Raw genomic sequence first — 18,595 nt, forward strand, 5'->3', positions numbered from 1 at the left:
CCTCATCCAGATATCCTTATTCTTCCATGTTGCCTTCTGTGTGTGTGTGTGTGTGTGTATTTCTTGCTCTCTTTCAAATATTTAAGAATTGATTTTTTTTTACTTTAATCCCACAATGGGAAAAAGATGTGAAATTAGCTGAACTAACAACATGTAGTCTCAAATGAGTAGCCGTGTTGGTCTGAAGTAGCACAATAAAATCAGAGGTGCTACTGGACCCTGATTTTAACATGTAGTCTGCACAACAGATGGAAGGCAATCCAAACCAATGTTTGTTACCATATTGGCATCTGCTCCTAATTCACAGACTGGTGTTCCTAATTTTTTTTTTTTTTTGCTTTTCTAATTTTGTAATATTTAATCTTTATTGTCATTTGCAAGAGAGAGAACTTTCCTTCCTTCCTTCCTTCCTCCCTCCCTCCCTCCCTCCCTCCCTTCCACATGTGCAAGAAGAGTGTTTATAATCCCACCCTATCCTTAAAGTACAGATTATCCATACAAACGGATACCCAATCTTTTGAGCCTACAAAAAGCAGAGACAAATGGCATGCATAGGCAGAAAACTCTGAGCAGTAGCAAACTTCCACTTACCACTCAGCAGAAATAAAACGGTGTGGCTGTAATGAATCTAGCATGAGCAATGCAAAATGGGAGGGATGCCTATGGAGTTAAAGGTATGAAAACCCCGTGAATAGTGTCCTTCATATTCTGCGGGTTCTGGGGAAATGTTGGTATTCAGGGGGGAGCTCTTTTATAACTGCTGAGATCGTTCTATCTCTTTCCCCCAAAGAATACAGAAATGTATTACTGTTCCCAAATTATTAGTCTGGCCCCTGGGAGAGGATCCCACCAGTCTTTTGACTTAATGACTTGCCAAATGAAATTCTTAGGCCTCTGAAGGGTACATTGCACAAAATATTTAACTGATGGTTGAAAAATTGTAGAGGGTGGAAGCTTCGTTCATAATCGCTATTGAACTCATGTTATTTTTTATATTGTACGGTGTCTCATATCCTGTCTCAGAAAGAGTAAATTAAATTGAGTGGGGAGGGCTAAAACAAGCAACGACAAAGACAGCCTTCGACAATTCATTGGACACAAAGCTTTACAAGCTCCTTTTTCAATTCTATAAACAAATCGATTTCCGTTCCCTGCCCTAGTCAGAATTGCATTCCACTTATCAACTTTATTTTTAAATTTTTATTATGCAACATGCAGATTACTTAAGACCACACACTCCTTTTATTTCCTGAACCACTCCTCTTTTTTTGGATGCACGTCAGATTTTTATTTCGCCATGAAGCCCATCCTGTACAATAGAGTGAGGTCAAGCAGTCATCCGTGGTTCTACGAGTGTTATCACTGGCTGATAGCTGTGCACCTGTGAAGCAAGGGAAAGATGTCCAGAAGGCCCTGTGAGCTGGGAAATGAAGGAAGTACATTGGGATTGCTAAACTCACCAATTTGGTGAACAGAAGACCACCCAAAGAATTCTATGAGCGCTGAGACACTTCCTGAATCATTTTGAAGTCTATGTGATTAAATGTTAAATTTCTGTTTCCTGTTCCTGTGTTAGGAAAATCTAAAAAAACTATAACAACAACCAAACAATGGCCCTGTTGGAACGTTGGCTTGTACCCTACCTCCCTGTTCAGCCAAGTTTGAAGATGTCCTCAAGCCTAAGAAGTCTTCTCCTGATGGTGCCTCTCAATCTCTTCCATTAGCAGAAATCTCCTTAGGTCAAAGGACATTTTCAGTCCTGGTATGCTGCAAGCCATTCAGTAAATTCATGATCCGAACAGAAACAGGATTCCATGGCTAGAAGCATCCAGACAGAGGTTAATCCTGATTTTTCATGAAGGAAGAAGGAATTCACCTCTTTTCCATCAAAGGATTTGCAGGATCCCACCAACACCTGTTTCTAACCACAGTATCACTAATTCATCGCATTACAATCCTGAGAAAGTCTGTCTTTGCTTCCTTGATTTCATTGGTGCAAAACAGCCCTCTCTTCTGTGCGGCTTCCCTGAGGGCTTCCTTGACTTTCTCGTTGCGTAAGGTGTAGATAAAGGGGTTGAGCGACGGGGCCACCACGCTAGTCATGAGGGCCACCACTTTGTCGACCCTCTCGGTGTATGTATGGGGGGTGCGGACGTGCATGAATATGTGGCTGCCATAGACGATCGTGACCACCATCATGTGGGAGGCGCAGGTGGAGAAGGCCTTTCGCCGACCTTGAGCAGAAGGGATCCAGAGCACGGCTAAGGTGATCAGACAATAGGAGATGACCGTCAACACCAAAGAACCCAGGATCAGGACCCCGGCCAGCACCAAGTTGATATTCTCTACCCACTCGGTATCAGTGCAAGCCAAGTTGACCAGCGGGGTGCGGTCACAGAAGAAATGGTTGATGATGTTGGAGTTGCAGTAGGACAGGCCAGTGACCATGATCAAAGGACCAAGGATGGTAAAAAAAGCTGCCACCCACGACCCACACACCAACTTGAGGCAGAAATTCCCAGTCATCAGCGCTGGGTAGCGTAGCGGGTTGCACACAGCTTGATAGCGGTCAAAGGACATGACACCCAAGAGTAAAAACTCCGTGGCCCCCAGGAGAAAATAGAAGTAACACTGAGCCATGCACCCCACAAAAGTGATGGAGCGGCTTCCCGTGAGGAACCCGGCCAGAAGTTTGGGCACGGTCACAGTGGTGAACCAAATTTCCACAAAGGAGAAGTTTCGGAGGAAGAAATACATGGGACTCTGCAGGCGGTAGTCAGACAGAGTAATGCAGATAATGACGCCGTTCCCTGAGAGGGTGATGAGGTAGTTGACCAGCACCAGAAAGAAGAGGAGCAACTGGGCGGAAGGGGCCATGGGAAAGCCCACCAGGAAGAATTCTTGCACCGAATAATTGCTGTGGGACATGGGCAGCAGGGTGGAGCTACTTCTGCAATGACAAAATAGTATTTCCAAGAACGGGAGCACAAAAGACCATCCCAGAACTATCACGGGCTTCAGATGCTGTCAGGCTATCTGTAGCCAACACACAATCCTGTTCAAACAACCTGATGGCTCAGAACTGTTGGTGAGATTTTTATTCTGCGTGACATAGTTGACATAGCCCATTTCATCCCCCAAGTCACCCTGGAAGGCCAGTGGGGGCTCATAAAATGATGACTCAAAATCACCCAGCTGAGTAGGAGTTTGAAACCAGGTCCCTTCGATCTCACATCCTAATTATTACACAATGCTGCTTCTACGGTTGTCAACAGCCTGAAGAGAGAAAATTATTTATTCATTATTTATTATTTTTCAATTTATTTCCCGCCTCTCCCTTGCGGCTCGTGGCGGGTCACAGTGTCTATTGTGTTCCTTTAAGAAAGGCTTCCTGTGTTGAAACAGGCAGCTGAAGCTTTCCAAAGGATGCAGATAAAACACATGGCCTGGATAACAATCTCTCATTAAGCTTATATTACAGAAGCAAGGCATTTTTTCTCTCTCTCCAGGCAGCTAGTAACCCCACCTCTTAAAGATTAACTGTCACTAAAGATTCTTCTTTTTTAAAATGAAGTACTTAATTTTTCCCTGTCCTGACTCTACAATCCATTAACTACTTTGAATTACCCAGAGTATTAGTATTTGGGGGAAGGGACTTATTCACTTTGGAGCCATTTGGGGTGTGAAAAAAGTCAAAACCTACTGAAAATTATTGGCGGCTCTTAAAGACAGAGAGCCAACTTGGTGTGGTGGTTAAGAGTGGTGGAGAACTGGGTTGGTTCCCCCTCTTCTCCACATGCAGCCAGCTGGGTGACCTTGGGCCAGTCACTGTACTCTAAGAGCTTTCTCAGCCTCACCTACCTCACAGGATGTCTGTTGTGGGAGGAGGAAAGGCAGGCAATAGTAACCTGCTTTGAAACGCCTTCAGGTAGTAAAAGCAGTGTACAAAAAAACAACTTCTTCTGAGACATTTCCAGATCTTACCAAGCACTCCTGAGAACTGTATTCTCCACTCTGGAATACGGTATATAGTATATGGTATATGGTATATAGGTTGAAAAATGTGTTTTGAGATCCTGGAAGAGACCAAAAAGGAGAGAATGAAAGACCAGATGTGACGAACACACCATCTATTCCTAGACTAAGATGGTTTCCTTGACTTCAACATATTTAAAACACGCTCTGTGCCAAGAGAACAAGCCCCTGTGGACTTTCCTTAAAGAACTAATTGTGGAAAGAACATAAATTATGAATGCTAGCTCAAGACTCTTGAGTGTGTTGTGGGAGGAGGGGAGGAGAAAGGAGAAAGAAAGGAGGATTCTTCAGCCTGAGATGTCCAGAGGACCAATTTGCAATAAGATGTCCTGTAATGTCTTTGAAATTTGTGTTTTGACTGCAGCACCAGCCAACAAAATCAATGCCTTACTGTAGAGTATGTTGTCTTCACAGAACTTTATAAACAATTGCATATTTAGAGCATGGCGACTGAGGATCACACCCTGACCTCAAGCTGGGTGCAGCAGATATTCACATTAGACAGTGAGATGCCCCTCAGTCTCCTAGCACCAGCCCCCGCAGTGCAGACCTCCCTCTGGTGCCACCCCCCGCACCCAATGGCTGCCAGTCCTCTGTCTCACCTTCCCAATGGCAGGGAGGAGCCAAACGACTTGTAGCCGAAGGTGGGTGGCCCCTCTGACACCATGCCTTGGTGGGGGCGGTGGGATGTCAGGTGCCAGGGAGAATGGTGTTTATCTGTGGAGGCCCCTCGTTCATCCCCCATGTCACCAAGCTCCGCCAACCCACCTGCCCCAGGGTGGGAATTGTGTAGATACATGCCTGCAATTGGGGGAAGAATACCCAAAATTCCTGCTTGATTCTACCCTGTACTCTTCAAGTGAGAAGGACAATATAAACATCTACCGACTTGGTCCAGCCAATGAAAGTTGGCACATCACTTTATTGCATTAACATTAACAAGGAACGGCCAGTTTTAATAGGTTTGAATGATATTTGTATGAATGGCTATTAAACGCCCTGGGACAATGGGTTGCATTGGGGAGGTCTATAAGTGTAATAAATAAACTAGACACTGAGTCACACCTGTAAGCTGCATGTCCCCATTGTTTGGCTTTATTCTCCCTCCTGGAAGACAGGGTGAAGGTTGAGGTGGGCGCTCGGGTGACCTTCTGCCATGATCATGCCGTTAGTCAGGAATCGGAGGGGGGGAGGTGGAGGAGGCCCCACAACGCGGTCACTGGGAACCTCATACCAAGTTGGGGGAGGCAGCTCGTCTTCGGGCACCGTGGTGGAGACCAGGTTGCCCATCAAGCGGTGGTATCGGTAATTCTCTTCCCGCTCGCCCCCATCTCCGGACACCCATAAGCTCAGGGAAGGCAGAGGAGGGCATGCTTTTTGGGTGGCCCGCTGAAGTCTGGCCCCTCTCCGTCCCCAGGATAAGATGTCCTTTGGCATGGGCTCCAAGTCATGGTAGAAGACCTCGCTGGAAACAGGCGACATTTTCCTAGGCTGGAAAAAAAGGGGGAGCTGAAACACACTTTTGAAAAAATCGTATTGGAGTGTTCAACAATGTACAGGAGGGCTGTGAGGCATTTCAGGAGCGGGGAACTGGGGAATCCATTGCAAACATCCAAATCTTCCCTTCCAGGGTTCTCCAAGCAGACTGATTTCCCACTCCCCTCTTTGTTTCCTTCTCTTCAACCCTTGATTGACTTTCTACTGCACTCAACAACCCATAATCAGGCTTCATCAGATCCCACTACCTGGTTTGACTACTGATTGGCAGAAACGGTTCGTCCTCAGCCTAGGATCTCAGAGACCCAGGTTCAATTCTGATGGAGAGGCTGATTCTGTGAAGGTTCAAGGGGGTGGCAGATGACAGTGGATGAGTGACAGGGTTGTGAGTGGCCTGCATGGTGCAGGGGGTTAGACTAGATGACCCAGGAGGTACCATCCAACTCTATGATTCTATGATTCTAATTCCCTCACTATGCTATGGTTGCCCCCTGGGAGATCTGGGACCACAAACACTTCCTGCCTGACTGATGTCATAGGATTGTTGCGGGCATAAAACTGAAGAGAGGAAAATGGCACAGGCAGCTTCGGGTTCCCATTGGGGAGGAAGACAGAATATAAACAAAATAATATAAAATCCATTTAAAAATGGGGAGAGGGGGATGTCAGATTAAATCACCTCCCTCTGGAAATACTCACTGCCCACTGGCTCCTCCGGAAAACCTTCATTAACCCCAGGCCTTGACTTCCCCTGGCCGGCTCTAGCTTCAGGTGTTCACCCCCCGTTTCCTCCAGCTTCCTCAGAGAAGTCCAGTTCCCCATTCCAGGGGGCTCACCCCCTCCCGTTGGGAGGTGCCCTTCTTCTCCTCTTTGCTACTTTCCCCCCACTAGAGGTGAGGGATGGGATGACATGCTACCATTATGACCTCAAGGGTTTGCTTCCAAGGAGATGTGGTCTCCCAAGGCCTTCACGTCATCCAGCTCAGGAGCTACTCTGGAGTTCACACTTTGCTTATGGAATATTTGGCCAGGATTCATTTTCTCATTTTGCCCCCGCAGTGAACAGTGACATCATGAACGGATTGTTGACCATGTCTTCTTTTTCAGAAAGGAAATAGTCCACCATGATGGGATAGAGGAATTCTGTTCAAGGCTGAATGAGAAACTATGTCATAGGATTTCCAGCCTCCATTTGGGGCTTTTCAGTTGAGGAATGGTACTAATGAGCAGATACATACCACACCATGAGAGCCAATGTAGTGTAGTGGATACAGCGTTGGACTAGGATCTTTGAGACCTGGGTTCAAATCCCCTCTCCACCATGAATAGGTGGTGTTGGGGGCCAGTACCCAATGAGGACAAAGCCAAAGTATATAGGTGAATAACAAATAATATTTCTGTCGACATATACCTTCCTGCGATGACCTTTCTCCTCAAAATACACCATTCTCAAAATAACTGTCCAGCAGAACTGAAGTTCCCCTCTTTTTCACAAGACCCAAATAGAGATGGTCTAAGAAGTTAGTAATATAATTTAATTTGGAAAGTCAAAGTGTTGTCAACTGTTATTAATATAACCTTTATGGCCTGTACAAGCCTGTTTTTACCCACTCTGAGCCAACTGGTAAGGGTGAGCTATAAAAAAATAACTGAAATTATGATTCCTATTATTATAAAAGAGCCTTTTTCAACCTTCTGGCCCTGGAGGAGCCCTGAAATATTCAGGCTTTGAGGAGTCCTGTAACCTAGCTGGAAGTGATGTCAGCTGGCCATGTTTGCCTGCCACTCCGGAGTACAGAGGGGGGAGAGAAAGGAGGCAATTTGTGACAGGGACAGGTGTCCAGGCTCTGCCCCCTTTCCCATGTGTGATAACCATGTGAAAACACCACCCCCAGGTCCATAGAAATAGTCAGTTCCCTGCTTTCATGGCCATGCCAGGAATAGCTTGTGACTGAGCCCATTAAGACAGTATACAGGGAAAGGCCAGGAAGGCCCTGGGGTGCTCTCACAGAGCCCTGGTTGGGAACCCAAACAAAACACCAACAAAAAGCAGCATCTGGAACAATGGCTAAGCATTCAGATCTTTATTGTCCAGCAAAATACACAATTTTATCACATTCCTTCTCACATTCCCCAGCCCTCTGAGATCCCTCAGTCCTTCCTTGGTCGTTTCCGTTGGAGACAAGCGCACACAGGCTCGCTGCTGGCCGTTTCCACCGGGCCCTCGGTCACCCACTGGGCCCTGTACAGCACTTCCTGGAGCCAAACCTGGAACTTCTCCCATTCGTAGGAGTTCTGGAAATCCCGGTAGCTCAGGGTCAAGAGATAGGCCTCCAGCATTTGGAGCGAGGCGTGGGAGAGGAGGAGGTACCGAAAGCGGAAATTCCGCTTCCACTTCTTCTCGTCGTTCGGGAGAATTGTCATCACTGGGGTCTGCCGCAAAGACAAAAGGGCACGTTAACACTGGGCATTTTAATCCTCTGGCTCTGGGCATGCCTGTCAGGTTGCCAACTCTGGCCTGGAGAACCCTGAAGATCTGGGATTCGTGCCTCAAGATGGCGGAGTTCATGGAAGCAAGAAAGCTCATCAGAGATATGGATTTATCCATCTATAGCCTCTGTCTCTCTATCTTCTTTAGGGTGGCTAGCCATGTAAGAAGCAGAAGAACAATTTGGAGTCCAGCGGCTCCCTGAAGACCAGGAAGAGCTAGTTGCATGAGAGCCAGCTTGGTGTGGTGGTTAAGAGCGGTCTCTCTAATCTGGAGAGCCAGGTTTGCTTCTCCGCTCCTCCACATGCTCTAATCCTCCTCCTCCACTCCACACCCATCTGGGTGACCTTGGGCTAGTCACAGTCCCGTCAGATCTGTTCTCGCAGAGAAGTTCTATCAGAGCTTTCTCAGCCCCACATATCTCACTGGGTGTTGTGAGGAGAAGGAGAAAGGTGCTTTCAAGCCACTCCTTGAAACTCCTTCAGGTAGTGCAAAGCGGGGTATAAAAGCAAACTCCTTCTTCTAGCTACTTCTAGGCTATTTGTGGTCTGCCTTTCTCATAAGGAATCAAAGCAGACGATGCAGAGGGTGTCCATACATGTAACAGGATGGGATATTCAGTAAACAGTGCCATAGGGTTAGGGTTGTAGAACCAGGAATCGAAAAGACACCAGAACTGAAGCCAAGCATACACATTAACAAGACATATTCAGTGATGAAAAATGACATTGTGGGATCCTACTATTTATTTCTTTATTTTTCAGTATTTCATTTCCATTCTTAGCAGTCCACATATCTCCTCGGGACTCAAGAGGCACTGCACAGAGGGAGTCAATACAATCAGCAAACAATGAAATAGGATGCGGGTTGCAGAGCCAACCCGAAATCTGAAAAACAGAACCGAAGCCAAGGAAATGGCCAGCGTGGCAATTGACACAAACCTACATAGCAGCATCCAACTTACAGGGAACGGTGCACCATCGTATATAGACCACAGTCCGTAATATACAAGTAACGTTGCACATTGTTTTGCCTGGTGCATAGAAAGCCCTCTTAAGGATTTGCGTTTTGCAGTTTGCAGAGTTCTTTCTGACTTAAACCCTGACGGTGAGGCCTCAGTCCACATCTGTGACTTACCCAAAATGTAGCATTGCCAGCTCTTGGTTAGAAAATTCCTGACGATTTGGGGGTGCAGTTTTGGGGAGGTTGGGTTTTGGGGAGGAGAAGTACCTCAGCAGGGATATAAAGCCATAAAATCCACCTTCCAAAGCAGCCATTTTCTCCAGGGGAATGGATCTCTGCTTTGGAGGGGGGACTCTCTAGTATTATAACCTGTTTTTATATCCTCCACCCGAATAGGGGCTTCCTCTTTCCTTCCTTTCCTCTCCCCACAACAAACAACCTGTGAAGTCGGTGGGGCTGAGAGAGCTTTAGAACTGATTAGGCCAAATCCAGCAGGTTTCCCGTGGAAGAGGAGTGGGAAATCAAACCTGGCTCTCCAAATTAGAGTCCATCCCTGTTAACCTCTGCATCATGCTGGCTCTACCAACCCGGAGTAGTCAACTCTAAATACGACTGAGTCCAGTTTGATTTCATTGTGTGAATCATAGAATTATGACTTCTATTCCAAAAGGACTCCTGTTCCTGTTGGGCCTGCCAGAGTCCTGTTGTGATGAGCTCCCTTACTCAGGTGATGTGTCTTATGAAGACCACGTGAGCCATAATATGAAACCTTTTCAGAGGGTTGCCATATTGGTCTGCAGTAGAACATCTAGATCTGAGTCCCAAACAAGCTTCTTTGGGGCAGAAACTTTAGATACTCCAGCCTCCCTGAAATGGCCATCCCTTGAAATGCCCTCCTTCCTGAAACCCAGGGAAGATGTCCTCTCCACCGTCTGCCAGACTCACCACGCAGATTCTCGCCCGGCAGCAATTAAATGGCCACAGCCTTTTCACTGGCTTTCTTGCTCTGGAGTGACTCAGGCGGCTGGGCCTTCCTCGGGAAGGCCCACTCCCCATCACGCCCCACAATCGGGGCTGAGGCTTCCCTGAGGCCCAACCCTGAGGAATGAAGCAGCTGGAATCTGAGGCCAGCCAGGACACCTGACACATCCTCGACCTCACAAAGCTCCAACAGCATCACAAAGCTCCAACAGCATCACAGAGCTGCTGAGGGGGGGTCAAAATTCTGACCGCCTTGATTGATTGACAGGCGGAAGTGCAACACTTATAAGGCACCATGTTCTCTTTCACCATTTCCATCAGCACATGTGGAGGGTGAGATGTGCTAAAAGGCAAGACAGCAGAAAAGCTGAGGAGGGGCTGGGAAGCACGATCAAATTTAGCGCTTTGCCATTTCAGCTGGCGTAACACTATTTTTACTGATGTGCAGAAATTGCCCAGATCTCCAATCTAAGATGAGCAGATCTGGGGCAAGCCATACAATCTCAACTTAAGCCACTTTACAGGGTTATCATGAGAAGAAAATTTAGGTGGAAGACCTCAAATGTAACCCGGAGCTGTGTAGAGGAACGGTGGGATAAAAATACACTGGACAAAAGGTTTCTGTTGAGCATCCCATTATTTTTAGTTGCGGGGAATGTGACTAACCTTCATGCTGATGAGGTTTCCAGTGCCACTGCAAAGTGGCTCTCCAGATGTCCATGGACTACAATCACCATGAGTTCCCAACAGAATATTGGCAGGGCTCATGGTGATTGCAGTCCGTGCACATCTGGAGAGCCACAGTTTGATCAGCCCTGGTCTATAATTTGGCCAGTAGTCTATCCCGTAATTTATAGATCACTGCTTACTCCGCTCTTAAATTCTGTTTTCTCACATGCTCTGTGAGAACAGCTCTAAATAGGACAGTAACTAGTCCAAAGCCACACCTTCTGGCTGCGTGTGGAGATGGAGAGAGGAAGCAAACCCAGTTATCCATAATTGAGGCCACTGCTCTTAACCACGACCCTAAGCTGGTTCTCAAGAGACATCAACTTATCTGTCACCTCACAAATGAAAAGACTATAAGCAGACCATCTACTTTCTCAAGAGGTCTAGATATTATTCTTCAGTTGGATTTATTGTTCTCTGTAGCCTCTCAACAGAAGGCTTAAATGGACCTTTTACAAAACCCAGCACCATCTCTACACAGACTTTTGAGCGCATCCTGAACTTGTTTGTTCCTGAGGCAGTATATGAACGGATTCAGAAAAGGAGACACGACAACATTCAGGATCGCTACCAACTTGCTGAAGGTGACCTCGTTATGACCTTGAGGTCTGATGTACATGAAAATGCAGCTGCCGTACGTGATAGACACCACAGTGAGGTGGGAGGCACATGTGGAGAAGGCCTTCTGCCGCCCCGTGGATGATGGAATGCGCAAGACGCTGGAGACAATGTTGACGTAGGACACAACAGTCACCGTCAAGGTCCCAAGGACGGAGATTATGGCTATGAGGAAGCCCATAAGTTCGAGCAGCCTTGTGTCAAAGCACGCCAATCGGATCACGGGTTCATTGTCACAGAAAAAATGGTTGATGGTGTTGGAGCCACAAAAGGGCATCTGAAATAACAGGACAGATGGACCCAGGATCAGTAGAAAACCTCCCAGCCAAGAACAAAGCACCAGCAGCGAGCAGACTTGACTGTGCATTAGAGTTGAGTAGCGAAGAGGGTTGCAGATGGCCACGTATCTGTCGACAGACATCACTGCCAAGAGAAAGAACTCAGTTGTCCCGAAAGCAAAGTACAGAAAGCCTTGGGCTAAGCAACCAGATATTGAGATACTCTTCTGGCCCATGGCTAGGTTGGCCAGTGCTTTGGGGATAACGGAAGTGGTGAACCCAATCTCTAAAACCGCAAAATGGCGGAGGAAGAAATACATGGGGGTGTGGAGGTGGTGATCCACCAGTGTGATCACAATTACTACCATGTTCCCTGTGATGGTCAAAATATACGTCCCAAAAAGAACCAGTAAAAGGAAGACTTCAAGTTTACGCTTGTCTGTAAACCCCAAGAGTATGAATTCCCTCACCATGGTGCTGTTCATAATTTTTGCACCACCCTAAAAGAAAGAAACAGTAACGTTAGAGGTCTATTTAAAGATATTGTTCGTATTATTTATCTTCCATACCATGAATACAACCATTATTCACGCAATGGGGTTCATTGAGATGGTAGAAGGAAGGGACACCAAACTGGACTCTGGGAAGGGAACAGTTTTGGTCGTCCATGACTCAAAATTCATGCTGTCCAGCACAGAAAAAAGAGCTTGTTGGGCACTATCTCACAGCAGAACTTTAAAAAATGCAGCGCAGTCACTTCATGCTGGTAAAAAGTATGGAACTGCCCATCTGCTGGCAAGCCCACTGGGTAGAATTTAAGGTGGCTGCATTGATTTGGCTGATAGATATTATACCACAAGGAAGAAAGGGAGGGAGGCAGGAAGGGAGGCAGGCACGACAGATGGAAAGACAGACAGATTGACAGATGGATGGACAGAAGGCAGGAAGGCAGGAAAGGAGGGAGGCATGCAAGCAGGGAGGCAGGAAGGAAGCAAGGGACAAAGGGAGGGAGGGAGGCAGGGAGACAAAGAAGAAGGGAGGAAGGAAGAACTGACCTTCAAAATCTACTGAAGGTCCATTTAATTCAGCTAACTCTTCTTCGTATACAAAATCATTTCCTAGAGAACAAACACAAAACATTAGCAGCAGCCTAAGCCTGTATATATCCATTGAAGTAGAATGGGGTAACTGTTGAGGGATGCATTCTCAACCCCTTTCCTTTCCCCCAACCAAACACCAGCTTCTAATCAAAAACACTCAACACTTACAATCCTATTTGCCAAGAGCACATGGACGATCTTTTTCTCCCCCAGCATTCTGATCTTATTAATTCATGCGAGCAGAACCCAGGTTACACCTACGGAAGAGTCTGAAGGTGACCCACCAGGAAGAAGCTCCCAGACAATGTTTGTGATACATACGGTTCACTCTATAAGACCATTTCTGCAACTCGGAGCTTTCCAGAGTCTTCCCGGCCTTTGACCCAAGCCTTCAATGTCTTCTTTTACGCGATCTCTGAAGATCAATGGCATTCATCACTCCCTCTCTTTCCTCCTGCAGCTTCCAGTCAGCATAGGGACACACAGCAAAATTTCGTAGTTTATGGCCTTTGCCAAACACACAAGGGGGTTGATTGTTGCTTGTTAAAGCTTCGCCTGTGTTTCCCTGAGGAGCACAACATCTGCCAGGAGGTATCTGACGCAGGTTCGATGTTCCACCGTTGATTCTAAATGTGGTTAAGAGCAGCAGCTTCTAATCTGGAGAGCCGGGGTTGATTCCCCACTCCTCCACATGCAGCCAGTTGGGTGATCTTGGTCTCATCACAGTCCTGATATTGCTGTTCTCACAATGCAGTTCTCTCAAAGCTCTCTCAGCCTCACCTACTTGAACCTACGGATTCAAGAGAAGTCAAGGCTGAAGGTTTTGTGGTGCCCGGAAATGGCCACCAGATGGCTGCTGGTGATCAAGAATGAAGAGGGTGCCTCCCAAAACACAGGACTTGCCTTCTGTCTTGTAAAGGCCAACACAACCATTTTAAGGGTTTGAGGAGTGGACGTCAACTGGCTGTAAGGCCATAGAGCCTACCTTCCAGAGCAGCCATTTTGCCCAAGGGAACAGATCTTTCTAGTCTTGGGATCAGTTTTAATTCCAGGACATCTCCAGGTAGAGTTGTTTGGGCAGGGGAGGGTGGGATGGGGTGCGATGCCCTAAGAGTCCATCCTACAAAGCCACCAGTTTCTCCCAGGGAGCTAATCTCTGTTATCTGGGTGTCTGTTGTAATCCCAGGCCCTACTTGGGAGGCTGGCTGCTCTCTTGGTTACCATTGCCAGCTCTGAACTAGGAAAACCTGGAAATTTTGGGAAAGGAGGGTTTTTTGGGGGGGGGAATGAGCCTCCCCTGGCTAGAATACCATAGAGTCCAACTTCTCAAGGAGCTGCTCTATCCAAGGGAACGGATCTCTGTCGCATGGAGATCAGCTCTAGTTATGGGAGATCCAGGCCACACCTGGCGACTGGTGAACATATTTGGCCATTTGGGGAGAGGGAGGCAGGTCGACATGATCTCACATGGTCGTATTATTTGATACATTTTTAAAAGGTATATAAAAAAAATTAATCGACTCCCACCCATTTAGGAAATCCTTCCAGGGCCATCAAGAAACCCTAGTTGAGAAATCCTGGGGGACACAAAACAAGATTCAGGTGACATCAGTTCAATGTATCAAACAGAACCCAGCAGGTCCCAAAAGTCTTTTTCAAACCAAACTACATTTTGAACAGACTTTTAATAAGATTACCGATCTTTCTAAATCAGTACATCTTAAAATTCTATAGGAAGAAGCAGATCAAGCAATAGACAAAAAAACAACCACTGAGCTTTTAAGGTTTTAATATGATTTTAATTTTAGAATGGATTGCAAGGGATATATATTTTGTGAACTGATTGAGGCAAGGGGCAGTCTAGATACAAATACAAATATACAAATATATAAATACAAATATATAAATACAACAAATACAAATATATAAATTCATTTTGATACATTCTCTCTTTATGTGCATGTGTGTAAACTTACACAAAATGTTTTATACACGTTTGTACACAATTAGGACCATATGGAATGACAACTTGTGGAATCTGTTTGATATGCTAGTTTTTATCATTCTTTATCCCCCAGATAATGGCCTCCTTTGTGCTGTTATACTGTTGGACAGCTATCATGCCAAGGAATATCCTCTTAGATGTTTGTCCTAGCAGCACGTTCCTCCCCATGACCATAGCAGACACCTTTGTATTAGCTGAGTTACCTGTAATCTACACCGTTTGATGAATTCTAATCACAGAGATGGCATTCATGAGACTTTTAAGTACAAGGTTACCAAACATTTTTTTTAAGCAACATGAGACTTGACATGCCCTCAAAGGGTTCCCATTTTGAAGGAAGATGTCATAGCCAGCTTGGTTAGAAGAGGCGGTTTTTAATCTGGTGAGTTGGACTGTGACTAGCCCAGAAACACCCAGCTGGCTGTTCTCTAGATTAGAAACCACCATTATTAACCACACTCAACCACTCATCACCAGCTTGCAGGGACCCTAAAGAAGATAACAACTTTGGCCAGTAATTGAACAGTGGTGGCCAAACTATTGCTCTCCAGATGTCCATGGGCTACAATCACCACGAGTTCCCAACAGAATGCTGGCAGGGCTCATGGTAATTGTAGTCCGTGAACATCTGGAGAGCCACAGTTTGATCACCCACTCCATATTGGAGGCCACTGCTCTTTACCATGACCCTAAGCTGGCTCTCAAGAGACATCAAGTTATTGGTCACCTCACAAATTATAAGGCTATGTGCAGACTGTCTACTTTCTCAAGAGGTCTAGGTATTTAGACTTGTTGTTCTTTGTAGCCTCTCAACAAAAGGCTTAAATGGACCTTTTACAAAACCCAGCACCATCTCTATATAAACTTTTGAGCGCATCCTGAACTTGTTTGTTCCTGAGGCAGTATATGAACGGATTCAGAAAAGGAGACACAATGATGTTCAGGATTGCCACCAACTTGCTGAAGTTGACCTCGTTGTGACCTTGGGGTCTGATGTACATGAAAATGCAGCTGCCGTACGTGATAGACACCACAGTGAGGTGGGAGGCACATGTGGAGAAGGCCTTCTGCCGCCCCGTGGATGATGGAATGCGCAAGACGCTGGAGACAATGTTGACGTAGGACACAACGGTCACCGCCAAGGTCCCAAAGAGGCAGATTATGGATGAGAGGAAGCACACAAGTTCAAGCTTCCTCGTGTCAAAGCACGCCAATTGGATCAGGGGTCCGTTGTCACAGAAAAAATGGTTGATGGTGTTGGGGCCACAAAACGGCATCTGAAAAAACACAAAAGAAGGACCCAGGACCACGAGGAAACCTCCCAGCCAAGAGCAAAGAATGAGCAGTGAGCAGAGTTGCCCGTGCATTAGAGTTGAGTAGCGAAGAGGGTTGCAGATGGCCACGTATCTGTCGACAGACATCACTGCCAAGAGAAAGAACTCTGTTGTCCCGAAAGCAAAGTACAGAAAGCCTTGAGCCAAGCAACCAGATATGGAGATACTCTTCTGGCCCATGGCTAGGTTGGCCAGTGCTTTGGGGATAACGGAAGTGGTGAACCCAATCTCTAAAACCGCAAAATGGCGGAGGAAGAAATACATGGGGGTGTGGAGGTGGTGATCCACCAGCGTGATCACAATTACTACCATGTTCCCCGTGATGGTCAAAATATACGTCCCAAAAAGAACCAGTAAAAGGAAGACTTCAAGCTTACGCTTGTCCGTAAACCCCAAGAGTATGAATTCCCTCACCATGGTGCTGTTCATAATTTTTGCACCACCCTAAAAGAAGGAAACAGTAACGTTAGAGGTCTGTTTAACGGTATTGTTCGTATTATTTATCTTCCGTACAATCAACACAACCATTATTTACGTCATGGGGTTCATTGGGATGGTAGAAGGAGGGGGCATAAAACTACTGGTAAAATGTATGGAACTGCCCTTCTGCTGGCAAGCCTACTGGGTAGAATTTAAGGTGGCTGCATTGATTTGGGTGGTAGATATTATACCACAAGGGAGGGAGGCAGGGAGGGAGGGAGGCAGGGAAGGAAAGAAGAAATGACCAAAACCTATAGAAGGTCCAGTATAAATCCATGGAAATAGAATGGGGTAACTGTTAAGGGACGCGTTATCAGCCCCTTTTCCCCAACCAAGCGCCAGCTTCTAACCAAAAACACTCAACACTTACAATCCTATTTGCCAAGCGGACACGGTCTTTGCCCTCCACTCTCAGCATTCTGTTCTTGTTCCTTCACATGATGGCAAAACTATGGGACCCTTCAGGTTACACCTACGGAAGAATCTAAAGGTGGCCAACCAAGAAGAAGCTGCCCAGAAAACATTCATGATGCATACGGTTCATTCCATAAGACCATTTCTTGAGCTCGGAACTTTCCGAAGTCTTCCCGGCCTTTGAGCCAAACCTTCAATGTCTTCTTTTACGCAATCTCTGAAGATCAATGGCATTCATCACTCCCTCTCTTTCCTCCTGCAGCTTCCAGTCAGCAGTGGCACACACGGCAATCTCCCGTAGTTTATGGCCTTTGCCAAACACACAAGGGGTTTGTTTGTTGCTTGTTAGGGCTTCACCTGTGTCTCCCTGAGGAGCACAACATCTGCCAGGAGGTATCTGACGCAGGTTCGATGTTCCACCGTTGATTCTAAATGTGGTTAAGAGCAGCAGCTTCTAATCTGGAGAGCCGGGGTTGATTCCCCACTCCTCCACATGCAGCCTTAGTCTCGTCACAGTCCTGATAGGGCTGTTCTCACAGAGCTGTTCTTTCAAAACCCTCTCTGCCTCACCTACCTGGCAGGGTAGGTGTGGGGTGCATTGTGGGGTGCGATGCCTTAAGGGTCCGCCTTCCAAAGCAGCCATTTTATCCCAGGGAGCTAATCTCTGAATGCCTGTAGTAACCCCAGATCCTATTTGGGTTACCACTGCCAGCTCTGAGTTAGGAAAACCCTGGAAATTTTGGGAGAGGAGGGCTTGGGGGGGGAGGGAATGAGCCTCTCCTGGTTAGAATACGATAAAGTCCACCTTCTCAAGTAGCTGCTCTATCCAAGGGAATGGATCTCTGTCGCTTGAAGATCAACTGTAGTTCTGGGTGATCTCCAGGCCACACCTGTAGGCTGGCAAGCCTATTTGACTCTGTTTAGAAAGCATTTTCTACAGTTCTAGATATGATGTTTGTGTGGCATGTAGATGAATCAACCAGAACCGTCCTTCAGACTCAAATATCTGGTTCGTTCAACAATATACCTGCAAGGGGGAAATGCTGGATAAAACACCTGATTGCTGACAGCCCTGCAATCATGTTTATGACCCTTCTCAACTCTGTGGTCCTTGATCTGTTCTCAGAGGTCCCACCCATAGCCCTAAAATAGTTCCCGGGGGTTCGAGAGAAGCCCAAAATGGAGGGTTGTGGTACTAAAACGTAGCCACGAGGTGGCAGCAGAAGACCAAGAATGAGAAGATGCAATCCCCCCGCCCCCGCCCCCACCAAAATAAAAGAATGTTCTCAGAAATGTTGAATTATGTTCAGATTGGGGGGGGGGAATTCAGGAATGTTGAATCATGTTCAGATTGGGGGGAACTGTGTGTGGTGCTTTGATAGCCCCAAAAGGTCTTGCTGGGGACACTTGGGGGGGGGGGAAGTGAGCTGCCAACAGCAGGAAACAGAGTCTAAGGCCTTCCCCATGGGGCCTCCTAACACTGGATTACAGAGGTGTATTGCCTTTGATCACAGAATGATAGAGTTGGAAGGGACCTCCTGGGTCATCTAGTCCAACCCCCTGCACCATGCAGGACACCCTCAGTCCTATTGCTCATCCACTGCCACCTGCCACCCCTTCGAGCCTTCATAGAATCAGCCTGTTCCACTGAGAAACCGCTCTCACTGTCAGGA

At 46.7% G+C, this 18,595-nt stretch overlaps 5 protein-coding genes across 5 annotated transcripts; all 5 read right to left on the reverse strand.

The window, feature by feature from the left end:
* Positions 1-1,941: 1,941 nt before the first annotated feature.
* LOC143826552 (olfactory receptor 6C65-like) lies at positions 1,942-4,780 on the reverse strand. The gene is made up of 2 exons (XM_077315390.1): positions 4,638-4,780; positions 1,942-2,950 (listed from the first exon to the last, which is right to left on the reverse strand). The coding sequence occupies exons 1-2, from the start codon at positions 4,778-4,780 to the stop codon at positions 1,942-1,944; spliced, it is 1,152 nt and encodes a 383-aa protein (XP_077171505.1).
* A 323-nt stretch (positions 4,781-5,103) lies between these two features.
* LOC143826404 (uncharacterized) lies at positions 5,104-6,437 on the reverse strand. The gene is made up of 2 exons (XM_077315190.1): positions 6,232-6,437; positions 5,104-5,526 (listed from the first exon to the last, which is right to left on the reverse strand). Exons 1-2 carry the CDS (start codon positions 6,352-6,354, stop codon positions 5,131-5,133), a joined length of 519 nt encoding a protein of 172 aa, XP_077171305.1. The 5' UTR covers positions 6,355-6,437; the 3' UTR covers positions 5,104-5,130.
* A 1,164-nt stretch (positions 6,438-7,601) lies between these two features.
* LOC143826405 (uncharacterized) lies at positions 7,602-10,125 on the reverse strand. The gene is made up of 2 exons (XM_077315191.1): positions 9,929-10,125; positions 7,602-7,965 (listed from the first exon to the last, which is right to left on the reverse strand). The coding sequence occupies exons 1-2, from the start codon at positions 10,037-10,039 to the stop codon at positions 7,684-7,686; spliced, it is 393 nt and encodes a 130-aa protein (XP_077171306.1). The 5' UTR covers positions 10,040-10,125; the 3' UTR covers positions 7,602-7,683.
* A 1,007-nt stretch (positions 10,126-11,132) lies between these two features.
* LOC143826553 (olfactory receptor 6C74-like) lies at positions 11,133-12,074 on the reverse strand. Its single transcript, XM_077315391.1, has one exon. It carries the CDS (start codon positions 12,072-12,074, stop codon positions 11,133-11,135), a length of 942 nt encoding a protein of 313 aa, XP_077171506.1.
* A 3,441-nt stretch (positions 12,075-15,515) lies between these two features.
* Positions 15,516-17,325, reverse strand: LOC143826554 (olfactory receptor 6C74-like). Its single transcript, XM_077315392.1, has 2 exons — positions 17,316-17,325; positions 15,516-16,465 (listed from the first exon to the last, which is right to left on the reverse strand). Exon 2 carries the CDS (start codon positions 16,455-16,457, stop codon positions 15,516-15,518), a length of 942 nt encoding a protein of 313 aa, XP_077171507.1. The 5' UTR covers positions 16,458-16,465; positions 17,316-17,325.
* Between the last annotated feature and the right edge of the window lie 1,270 nt (positions 17,326-18,595).

This window comes from Paroedura picta, chromosome 16 (genome assembly GCF_049243985.1).
Source record: "Paroedura picta isolate Pp20150507F chromosome 16, Ppicta_v3.0, whole genome shotgun sequence".
In the NCBI taxonomy this organism is placed as follows: domain Eukaryota; kingdom Metazoa; phylum Chordata; class Lepidosauria; order Squamata; family Gekkonidae; genus Paroedura; species Paroedura picta.